At 45.8% G+C, this 10,638-nt stretch overlaps 3 protein-coding genes across 3 annotated transcripts; all 3 read left to right on the forward strand.

The window, feature by feature from the left end:
- Positions 1-6,957, forward strand: LOC123140911 (uncharacterized). Its single transcript, XM_044560176.1, has 11 exons — positions 1-726; positions 846-1,037; positions 1,692-1,799; positions 1,890-1,931; positions 2,026-2,121; positions 2,209-2,304; positions 2,432-2,542; positions 2,644-2,676; positions 2,759-2,809; positions 2,889-3,051; positions 6,784-6,957. Exons 1-10 carry the CDS (start codon positions 19-21, stop codon positions 2,973-2,975), a joined length of 1,524 nt encoding a protein of 507 aa, XP_044416111.1. The 5' UTR covers positions 1-18; the 3' UTR covers positions 2,976-3,051; positions 6,784-6,957.
- On the forward strand, positions 3,720-6,282 carry LOC123140910 (uncharacterized). Its single transcript, XM_044560175.1, has 5 exons — positions 3,720-4,229; positions 4,300-4,525; positions 4,612-4,971; positions 5,348-5,697; positions 5,779-6,282. Exons 1-5 carry the CDS (start codon positions 3,720-3,722, stop codon positions 6,280-6,282), a joined length of 1,950 nt encoding a protein of 649 aa, XP_044416110.1.
- A 182-nt stretch (positions 6,958-7,139) lies between the features above and the next one.
- LOC123142376 (uncharacterized) lies at positions 7,140-9,426 on the forward strand. The gene is made up of 4 exons (XM_044561316.1): positions 7,140-7,241; positions 8,378-8,515; positions 8,624-8,905; positions 9,001-9,426. The coding sequence occupies exons 1-4, from the start codon at positions 7,140-7,142 to the stop codon at positions 9,424-9,426; spliced, it is 948 nt and encodes a 315-aa protein (XP_044417251.1).
- Positions 9,427-10,638: the final 1,212 nt, after the last annotated feature.

A 10,638-nucleotide genomic window follows, 5' to 3' on the forward strand; every position in this document is an offset into this window, starting at 1 on the left:
AAAAAGAGAAAAAAACAAATGCAGGCCTCGTCTCCCCAATCCCCCCATCCACACGAAACCCTAGCGGCCGAATCGCGATCCCCTTCCCGTCTCCGTCGCGACGGCTCCACCCCTACCCCTATGATCGTCGATCAGATGCCGATGCCGCAGAAGCGGCGCCGCCGCCGGAGGAGGCCTCTTGAAGAAGGAGTGTCCCGCCGGCGCCTTGGTGACGGTGGCGCATCGTTGTCTGGATCCCTTGTCTATTCGGACTCTGATAGCAGCAGCCGTGTGGATGGAGGCTCTCCGCCGCCCGACGAGCCTGCAACAGAGCCAAGGTACCATGAAATTGTTGCCTCGCGCCTCGCCCAATTGCAGTTACCAGTCGGCTCGGAATGGGACTTGGCCGGTTTTTCAAATATCCCTTCCCGCGAAATCCTCGAAGCCCTTACTCGTAAATCTTTCCACGATGATGAGTCGCGAGCTGCTCTAGTACAATATCAAATCCAGTGTTTCTTCAACGAGGCCCAAGAGGGACGAGACAGAGATTCACAAGGAAAATCTGATTCGGCCGTCGTTGTTGTTGCTGAACCGGCCAATGATGCTATCACGAAGCAGCAACACAAAAGCGACTGTGAAAAGCTAGCGGCCCGCATGACTGAAATTGAGACTTACACCGAACTGGACCAAGAGGAGACCAACAAGTTCCATCTCAAGTATGCGCTTTATCGCATCAAAGCTTGCCTGGTTAGTTAATTTGTCCCGTACCAGTGCTCCTTCCTATCTGTTTATTATTAATCTATCATACATCCATACATGAAAAATTATGCCCTCTTATGTAGTACTTACTCCATCTGTGTATGTAGCTGTTGAAAGGAGTGCCGGTTGACAAGATTGATGCTGCTGCGTTGGAACGCAAGTACCCTCCAGAGCTTATCGTTAAGAACGACTACTTCTTTCACTACGTCCAGGATGGCTTCTTTGGTTGGTATTTTGATTCCGAACTCTGTTACAAAAAGTCCTTGAGCGACTACCAGCGGCTAGTCATTTTCAACGATGTAAGTGTTACCGTATTCGCTGCATTTATTTATGTAATGCATCTACATTTAATATGTACAAATGCAGCTGGTAACCAGTTTCTTATTGATTTGCCCTTTGAATGGACAATAGCAAAAAATTGCTTAATATGAAAGTAACTTCTTGTAGCTTGACTTTTAAGTCTGAGTTTAAGAGGCATACATAAGGTCCTTGGACAAACTCAACACTAAAACTAAGAAAATTGCAGCATTTGGAGATTAAGCACATATTAGAATATGGGTGCTTGCAATAAATTGTGGTAAAATATGTAACAAATATAAAAGGCAGACCTTTTTTTAGCGGGGTCTTTCAGTTAAAAATCAAACAGAGATTAATTTTCAATTTTTATTTGGATGGAACAAGTCCTAAAACCTCAGTTCGGCGCACATGCTATAGGCTGCTCCCAGAATACAACTACTATCCTGTTTTCGTACGCATAAACAAAGTTTGCCCCTTTTTTCGAGTCCCCATATATTTTTGACACGTTCAAGTACTATGTGTTATTTGGCTCTTCTCGAACTTCATAAGTACTCTAATCAGTACTCTTAAGAGCATCCTGTTCGCTTATGTTCAGTGCTTGTTATTCTTAGGACAACTGAACTATGTCGTTTTCCTGTTGTTTTATTCGGATGCAGGGTGGTGTTGAGTATACAAGTTGGAGTAGATACCGAGCATTTTATAGCACCCCTGACGCTGATAGAGATTATCTCCAATACTGGGAAACAATTGTGAAGGAAATTAAAGTATGCCTTTGGGAATAATCAGCTAGTTCAAGTTTAGAACTTTGTTCAGTATTTTTGTTTTCTTGGACTAACAATGTTTGTTCTTGACAGTGGGTTGAACAGTATTTGCTGATAAATGAGTCGTCTATTGAGGTATGCATATTTGACCTCTCAAAACCATGAAATTGCAAAAAATCTCTATATAAATGTTGCACCACCACAATAACTTATCTGTTTTATTATTTAGTGGGCGCGTATACATTCAAAGGCCACATTCCAAGCATGTAGGATCGCAGCTGGGTTTCAGAACATGACTCTGGAACTAGCAGCTGTTGGTTTGCATGTAGGATTCCTCTATCCCTTGCTCAGTTAGATATTCGGCCCTTTTTATAGTTGTATTTAACAGTTGCATTCTTTCGATTCAATTCAGGAGTATATATGGGATGCACGCATAAATCTCATGTTTGTGAAAGATCGTGATGGTGTCTTCTATCAGATTTGGAAGCGGGTCAATGATAATCATCAGGTCAGCGCTACACATCAGCCTTTTCAAAACACAACATTGTTATTTTACTGATGATTGTGTTTTGTGAATACTTTCTCTCTACTTATGCTTGGTGATGTTATTTATTTTTCCCTTGGACAATGTTCAGCTGAGTTTCAGAGATGCTCTTGAGCAAGTTTATGGTGAAAACTTGTATTCAGCACACGACCGCAATATGAAGTATGAGCTGAATTACGGCGATTCCAACATGGAGCATGTTGTAGGTTTTTTGTTCCACAGGCGTTCTATATGTGATTTCTTCTGTTATAAATCAATATATTCTTTTACAATGCAAATTGATTTGGTCTTCTTTCTTTGTAGTTTGATCGGTGCATGAAAGGCATTAGTGACAGTGTAAGTATAGTATGGCGTTGTCTTAGCATCCATTGGTTCCTGTTATATTCTCGTGTGATTTCTTTCTTTTGTGTCTCTATAGGTTCCAGAATGTAAAGGCCGTGAGCTGATTGCACAGGAGATCCGTTGGACGGTATGGTTGTTGGGTAGATATTGTCAAACATTGTATCCACTTGCAGTTTTGTATGTAAGCTTACTCTTTCCATTTTCAGAGTTTGTCGTCTGGAACATATGCGCAGTACGCCAGGAAGAAGCTGAAGATTGCAGAACTGATAGGATTAATTCCAAGGACAAGATAGGAGCTGCGTAGTTGTGTTTGTTAAGATAACAGCTGTGTAGTTGTGTTGGTAATGTCTTGGCGCTGGTTCCATAAGGGTGTGTTTGGTTGTTGTCACCGGGTAGAACGTCATGGGTCCGACCCGTTCCCGCGGCCCATTCCCGCGTTTAGTTAGTCGAACGATTCAGAACCAACTCGTCCCAGAAAAGGGAATATTCGCTCAATATGCCGAACCGAGGCATACCTCGAAATCGGCCGGACGACAGGGGACGAGCCCCTCGCCCCGCACCCGTACCCTATCGCTCTCCTCCCGCTGCTTCCGCATCCCCCCCTCTCTCGCTGCTCCCCCACTAGCGCCGCCACCCTCCCGCTTCTCCCCCCTCTCGATCTGCCTTCTCCATCCCTCCCCGGCCCGGCTTCACCTTCCTCCCGTCGTCTCCTCTGTGATTGCGCGCATCTGCACCATGGCGGCGACCTAGCAAACAGCAACGACGAAGCAGATCGGCCACGGATCAGCAGCTAGCAGCGGAGGCAAGTGCAGTTTCCACTACCCCTTTGCATATCTCTGTATATGTTCATGTTTGGGCAGATTTTATTTCCTGTGTGCCATGTTCCTCCTCAATTTGTTTCATATATGTGTGCTTCTATGTAGTACGCAGATCCATGGTTACCCAATTTTTATTTCAATATGTGCTGCTTTGTACAAGCAGATCCATGTTTACAAGTCATTGCTAGCCATATTTTTGATACTATGCATTACTTGTAGATGGTAAGCAAGATGAACAAAAGAAAAAGGATGGCTAGGGGAGCCGCTGTTTTTGTTGCACTAGCTGCAATGGCAGTCATTGTTCGGGCTATAATAAGGAAGAGGAGACCACGTATTACCTATGGCCCAATGCATGAAAGAGATCGAATCAGATTTGATTATCTAAACCAAAAAATTTGGCAAAGCGATGTGTTATGCAAAAACATGCTAAGGTTTGAAAGAGCTGCATTCTTTCGCTTGTGCGGCATATTGAGGGATCGCAAATTGCTAGAAGATAGTCCACATCTTAGTGTGGAGCAACAATTGGCAAGGTTTTTGCATACATTTGGGCATAACCTTCGGAATAGGGTTATTTCAGCCAATTTTGCTAGATCATACGGCACAACCAGCATCTATTTTAGAAAGGTTCTTCATGCCATAGGCGAGCTTCGTAATGATTATATAAGGCCACCATCATTGGAAACCCCCGAAAAAATTGTAGGAAATCATCGATTTGACCCATATTTTAAGGTAATTTCAAAAACTATTCCTTATCTATCTAGGCCATATGATATGCCATTTAATACTGGTCACTATATAGGATTGTATTGGAGCTATCGATGGTACACATGTGCGAGCAGGTGTTACCAAAGATGTGGAACCTTCTTTTCGTGGTAGGAAGGCCTTTACCACTCAAAATGTGATGGCAGCAGTAGACTTTGACCTCCGGTTCACATATGTGTTGGCTGGTTGGGAAGGGTCCGCACACGACGCGACCGTTTTAGCTGATGCATTAACTCGTGAGAGAGGCTTACAAGTACCACCTGGTAAGAAGTTGACCTAGATAGAATTTGTCCATATGTTACTGCCTTAAGAAACCATTGTAACGAATATTTGTTTTTACTTTTTTTAGGAAAGTACTACCTAGTTGATGCTGGTTATGGAGCCAAGCCTGGGTTCTTACCACCTTTTCGTGGCGTGAGGTACCATTTGAATGAGTGGGGCAACAATCCGGTCCAAAATGATAAGGAGCTATTCAACCTTAGGCACTCATCTCTACGGGTGACGGTAGAGAGGGCTTTTGGATCTCTCAAGAGGCGTTTCAAAATTTTAGATGATGCCAAACCATTCTTCACTTTCCCAGTCCAAGTAGACATTATTATAGCGTGTTGTGTTCTTCATAATTATGCACTATCACAAGGGATCGATGAATTCATTATACCGGAAGTGACATGGACCACCCAACCAATTCGAACATCAAGGCAACAATTAAGTGATAATAGGGCCTTGGTAGACCATAGGCTACAAATTGCTGCCCAAATGTGGGAAGATAGGCAACTCATGTATGCAAATTTATGAGTGCGCCGCACTATGTATTTGTAATGTTTATGCAACTACCTTTGCATTTATTTGATGGCAGGACATATTGTGGTATCTTCTATATGTTTAAATCATGTGTTTGTGCTGATTTCATCTTTTTTATTGTAACATTTTGATGGCTGGGCAGATTGTGACTTTTATATGTTTAAATCATGTGTTTGTGCTGATTTCATCCTAGTTTTTGCAACATTTTCATGGCTGGGAAGATTGTAACTTATAAATTTAGATGCTTTAATCCATTTTTTTGCAAATTTTTGATGGCTGGACAGAAATGGACAATGTTGAAGTTACTGCTGCAAGTGGGAACTCCGGAAAAAGTGGGGTCATTGTATGGACATCTTCCATGACCAACACTATGCTAGGTTTTTTGGGTGACCTTGTTGCTAAAGGGAAGAGAACTTCTAGTGGATTCAGGGAGACACATCTCAAACAATGTGCTGCTGTTCTGAACGAGCAATTCAAGCTAGCTATCACCTCTGATCAAGTTAGAAACCATCTCAAGAAGTGGAGGAAGATTTGGGTCAGGGTTGTCAATTTGAAGAATTTAAGTGGAGCTCTATGGGATGAAGATACTTGCACAATTAGGCTCGGCGAAGAACACTATGCAGGTCATTGCATGGTAAGCTTCTTATATTATATATGAACAATATCATCCCATTTTCTGCCTTCATTATGCTAATGACTTGCGAATTTTTTGTAGACCCACAAACCTGATGCTCCCTTCTTGAATAACCCAATTGAGCACTACCATGCCATGGCGACCATTTTTGGAACAACCGGGGCTAAGGGGATGAATGCAAGGTCTGGAAATGATCTCCTCTCTATTGATGTTGATGATGAGGAGAATGGTGAGGTGAATGGTGAGATCTACACGTCACCACAAGTTGGTGAGTCTGCTCACCCCAAAGGACCTCCAAAAAAGAAGGCCAAGGTGGTGAAAGTTCTAGAGGATCCACTAGGTGCCATTCTCAAAGATGGGTTTAAACTTTTTGCTGAAGCTCTTGTGAAATCTGGTGGAGATGATGATGATATACCCGATGATCTTTGGGATGTAGTCTCCAATTTGAAAGAATTTGATGAAGAGCACCTTGCCCACTACTATGCTCATCTTGTTGACAACCCCAAGACAACAAGAGCCTTCATGAAACTCTCTGAAACCAACAAATCTGTTTGGGTGAGTAGGTATGTGAAGAAAAACTTCTAAATTCGATATGGTTGTATGGTTGTCAAGTATGTGAACTTGACATGTATGGCTGTAGTGCCATTGGGTTGCTTTTGGATATTGGGTATGTGAACTTGTATGGCTGTAGTGCACTTTGCTATGGTTATTTTTATGTTAAAGACATGTAATGGTGTATGGCTGTAGTGCACTTTGCTTTGGTTATTTGTATGTTAAAGACATGTAATGGCTGATTGCTTCTGGATGTGCCAAATGAACTTGCTACTTCATTGTTGAAAATTGAGTTCTATGTCAATATATATTGTTATGTTGTTTTTCTTGAAAATACAAATGAAATGCTGCCGAAATTTTGAATTTCTATTATTCTGTTTTTCATTCCATTCTTCCAAACCAAACACTGAAACGAAACCAACCCGTTCTACTTTTTTGCACCTACCAAACACAGGAACGGAACCGACCCGTTCCTCTGGAATGGAACCATTCCATTCCGTGACAGTTGGTTCCTCAACCAAACACACCCTAAAGATTCCAGGCTGCATTATTCCTAGCAACGCCTGTTGGTAATGTCTTGGAGTGGGTATTGAAAAAAATCAATCTTGAATTGACTAGCTTTTGTATGGAAGAAACTCACTAGCTTTTGTATTCCTAGCAACGCCTGCATAATTGACTAGCTTTTGTATGGGAGAAATTCATCTTGAATTGACTAGTTGTGTCTCGCATTTATTACATATACGTATCCCCATACAGCAAATTGTTCAAATGCTATTGTGAAATGAACAAATTCAATTGGTGGAAAATCCTCGCGGCCACACCCCTCCTCAGACATATGATCTCCGCCGCTCCTCTCTCCACGGGCCTTGGGTGGGGTTCCCCGTGAGGCGATGCGGATGAGATGGGCACTGGTGGGAAGGCAGCGGGTGGCGCCGGTGAGCCTCTGGGTGGTGCGCGGCAACACCAATGTGCTGCTTGTCCTCTTGCGACATGTACCCGTCGCTGGGCCGCATCATTGTGCCAGAGGGTGAATGTGAGCCGCTGGAAAACCACACCAGAGGGCGTCGCCACAGGTACGGATAAGAGGATATGAGGAGGCCCCCTCCCTCGCCTTCGCTTGCTCGTATGCCACCTCTTGTTGTTAGGGTTGGGAGCACCGACGAGTCGTCGAGTAGTTCTCCTCTGCCTTCTTTGATCAGTTGGCCTAGATCGAACGTGCTCACCGTCGACTTCACTGCCTCCTCTACCCCGGACTGCAGCGTCAAGGCACTATGGGACGCGTTTGGTTGCTTGCATTAGCCCCAGTTAGGCCCGCGCGGATGAAAATGGGATGTTTGGTAGCCTGCATTCACTGTTTGGCCCGCATAGCATGAACCTCGAAGCACCTCTCAGCCAGGCCTGCTGGGAACGGCCGAATCGGCCATTTTTTGCGAGCCAGGCTTGAGCGATGTAGGGGAGGGGAACGCCGCGCTACGCAGGGGAGGGAGATGGAGGGAGTGATGGCGCATGTACGAAAAAGCGGCGGGACCAATTCGAGTCACCACCGACCGATTCGGCCCCCCTATATATCGAGGGTGACCGTGGCGGCAAAACTCCCGCCACCATTTCCCCCCGCTCGAGTTTTCCTCCGCCGCGGATCTAGTTCGACGACGAGGTAAGCGATGCAACAACTCCGGCGACGGGTTGACTGCGGCGGTGGGTCGACTCCTCCTCCTCTCCAACGTGCGAGGCGCCTCCTCCCCAGCCGTTCCGATGGCGTCTGTAAGTTCAATCACCACCTCCTCTCTACTAGTTGTAGCTAGATCTGTCCATGTGGTAGGGTTAGGTCGTCCGGTCTGTTTGACTGTGATGTTGTAGTAGCTTGCTGTGATGGATTTGGAGCATGCTGGAGGTTGTTTCCATGTGGTCAAGTGATGGTAGAAAATGGTCATGGATGGTTTGCCGGTAGTGTGCAAGTGTTGAACAAGATCATCCATGTGTGCTCTGTTCTGCTGTGTTGATGTGTAGTATGGTTTGATGGATTTGGTAGTGTTGTCTTGAACTAGATCATCCATGTGTGCATTTGTTACTGCTAGTTGTACTATCCATGTGTAGTGTCTTGTGGTGTTGATCACGCTTACGTTTGTAGGACATGACCACACAAACGCAAGAGATTAGTCAGGCCCTCGTGCTGTCCGTGAGCCAGTTCCTGTCCTACGTCGAGGACTCCCAGCCTCCTATGGAACAGATGCCTCTTGATTCAGAGGTTTTCGAGGTGCCGCCTACGGTTCCTCCATTTGTGCTGGCTCAACCCAATGTTGTTGCTCATGCTACTGCTCAAAAGGAAGCAGCAAAGGAGAAGAAGGATGGCAGGGGGAACAGCATGAAATAGCAGCCGTTCCTCTCCACTTTTGTGCTTAATAAGATGTGTGAGATCATAGCTAGTGGGGTGAGGACTAACAAGGGCTTCAAGGAGGTGCACTTGAACCTTGTTGCAAAGCAGGTGTTCGACTTCTGTGGACAGGAGGTCACCTTGACCCAGGTGTACAACCACCTGAGGAAGTGGAGAGCTCGATGGATCCAAGTGTCCAAGCTCAGAGACCTTAGCGATGCTTCATGGGATGAGGACACCTTCTCGATCCTTTTGGAGGCAGAGCACTACCAAGGCCACGTCGCGGTTAGCTCACAAACCATGCCATTCTAACAGACCAGCAGTTCAAGCCTATGAACCATTGCCATACTAACTAACCCGTATGCCCTGTTTCTTCTTAGGCTCACCCCAAGGACACTGAGTTCCTCAACACCCCTATCCAGAACTACCACAAGATGCAGCAGATCTTCTCCTTCGGGCTAGCAACCGGCAAGCATGCCATGGCCTCTGGTCAGCCTCTTGGCTCGCCGATGCCCGAGTATCCAGACACCCAGGAGTCAGACACCATCAACGTTGATGCTCCTGAGAAGGATGGTGAGCACGTTCATGTGCTTGATAGGAAGAGGAAGAGGGCAGCCTTCATGGACGAGGAGTTCAGCGTCTTCAGCAGCATGACTGAGGCAGTGAAGGAGGTGGCCACCGCCATCAGGGAGAGCAAGAGTGTGGACGTCCACCCTGAGCTCTACGACGCCGTCATGGAGCAGATAGGCTTCAACCCAGAGGCTCTCATGGTGGCTCTCAGCCACCTGTTGGACAACAAAGCCTAGGGCGTTGGGGATGTTGCCATGGGACCAGCCCACAGGGTGCTCTGGCTGAGGACCTGGTTGGGCAAGCACTACTACTAAGTGCTGCTTCTGCTGGTGGCGACGGCGTGCATGATCCTTGACGGCGATGGCGGCAAGGACAACGATGACGATGACGACGTATATTTTGTGTAGTTAGGGCTTAAAAACAATCTTATGGTATGTATATTTTGGTGAGGTGGTATATACTAACCCCTCACGGTGATCCGTGCGGTGATCACGAACATGCGGTGGTAGGATTACACCCTCTTTTGGATGTGGTGGTAGGATGGCACCAAATTAGTGTAGGTTGAACTTGGTATGCTTACTAATGCTCTTCTGCTCCACTGCTTGCTCCTGTAGAGTTTTCATTGCTTGTTGTATGTGTGTTGCAATGCTTGTTGCTTGAACTTATTACTCTTGTGCCAGGGCAAGTGGTATGTGGTGTTCGAAGGTAGGATTCCAGGGGTTTACAGTTCATGGGAAGCTTGCAACAAACAAGTTACAGGGTACGGTAACAACAACCACAAAGGAGGGTTTAAGACTAGGCAGGTGGCAGAAGATGCTTACTCTAAGTATGTGCGAGAGCAATCATGCAACAAGGTTGAGGTTGGCAAGGTGGATCGGCCGTTAGGGCTGAAGAACTTCATCATATTCATCCAGTTCATCATCATAGCTTTGCTGTGGCGTTGGTGTGCTCGGTGGGAGTGTGTGTAAGGTGTAGTGCTATTGGTAAGCTCACCAAGTAGGGTACAAGGTCAGCACAAGGCTATGCTCGTATGTAACCAAACAACATGCACTCGTGTGAGCACATACAATGTGAGCAACCAAACGTGGTGCGTAGAGGTGTCGCGACAATGCAGGGAGAGGACATGCAGGCAACCAATCAACATGCAGATGTTGGTTTTTTGCCTGCATATGCTCAACCAGGCCCAACTGGGACAAGTATGCAAAGTGGCAAAAAACGGTGCAGGTAACCAAACACGCCCATGGTGCTTGTTTAGGCCGTCCACAAGGCAAGGATCCAGGACCTGCAGGTTTGCCCTACACATGCCCACCATATGTTTGTTGAAATGCTTCCTTGCAAAGATAGCTGCAACTTTTTCTGAACTGACATAGTGCCCTGTGTACAAGACTCATAGGCTGTTGGGATTAAAAATCATTGCCTCAATTACTTCTGATGCATAATAACGCTTA

Source organism: Triticum aestivum, chromosome 6D, assembly GCF_018294505.1.
Source record: "Triticum aestivum cultivar Chinese Spring chromosome 6D, IWGSC CS RefSeq v2.1, whole genome shotgun sequence".
Lineage (NCBI taxonomy): Eukaryota > Viridiplantae > Streptophyta > Magnoliopsida > Poales > Poaceae > Triticum > Triticum aestivum.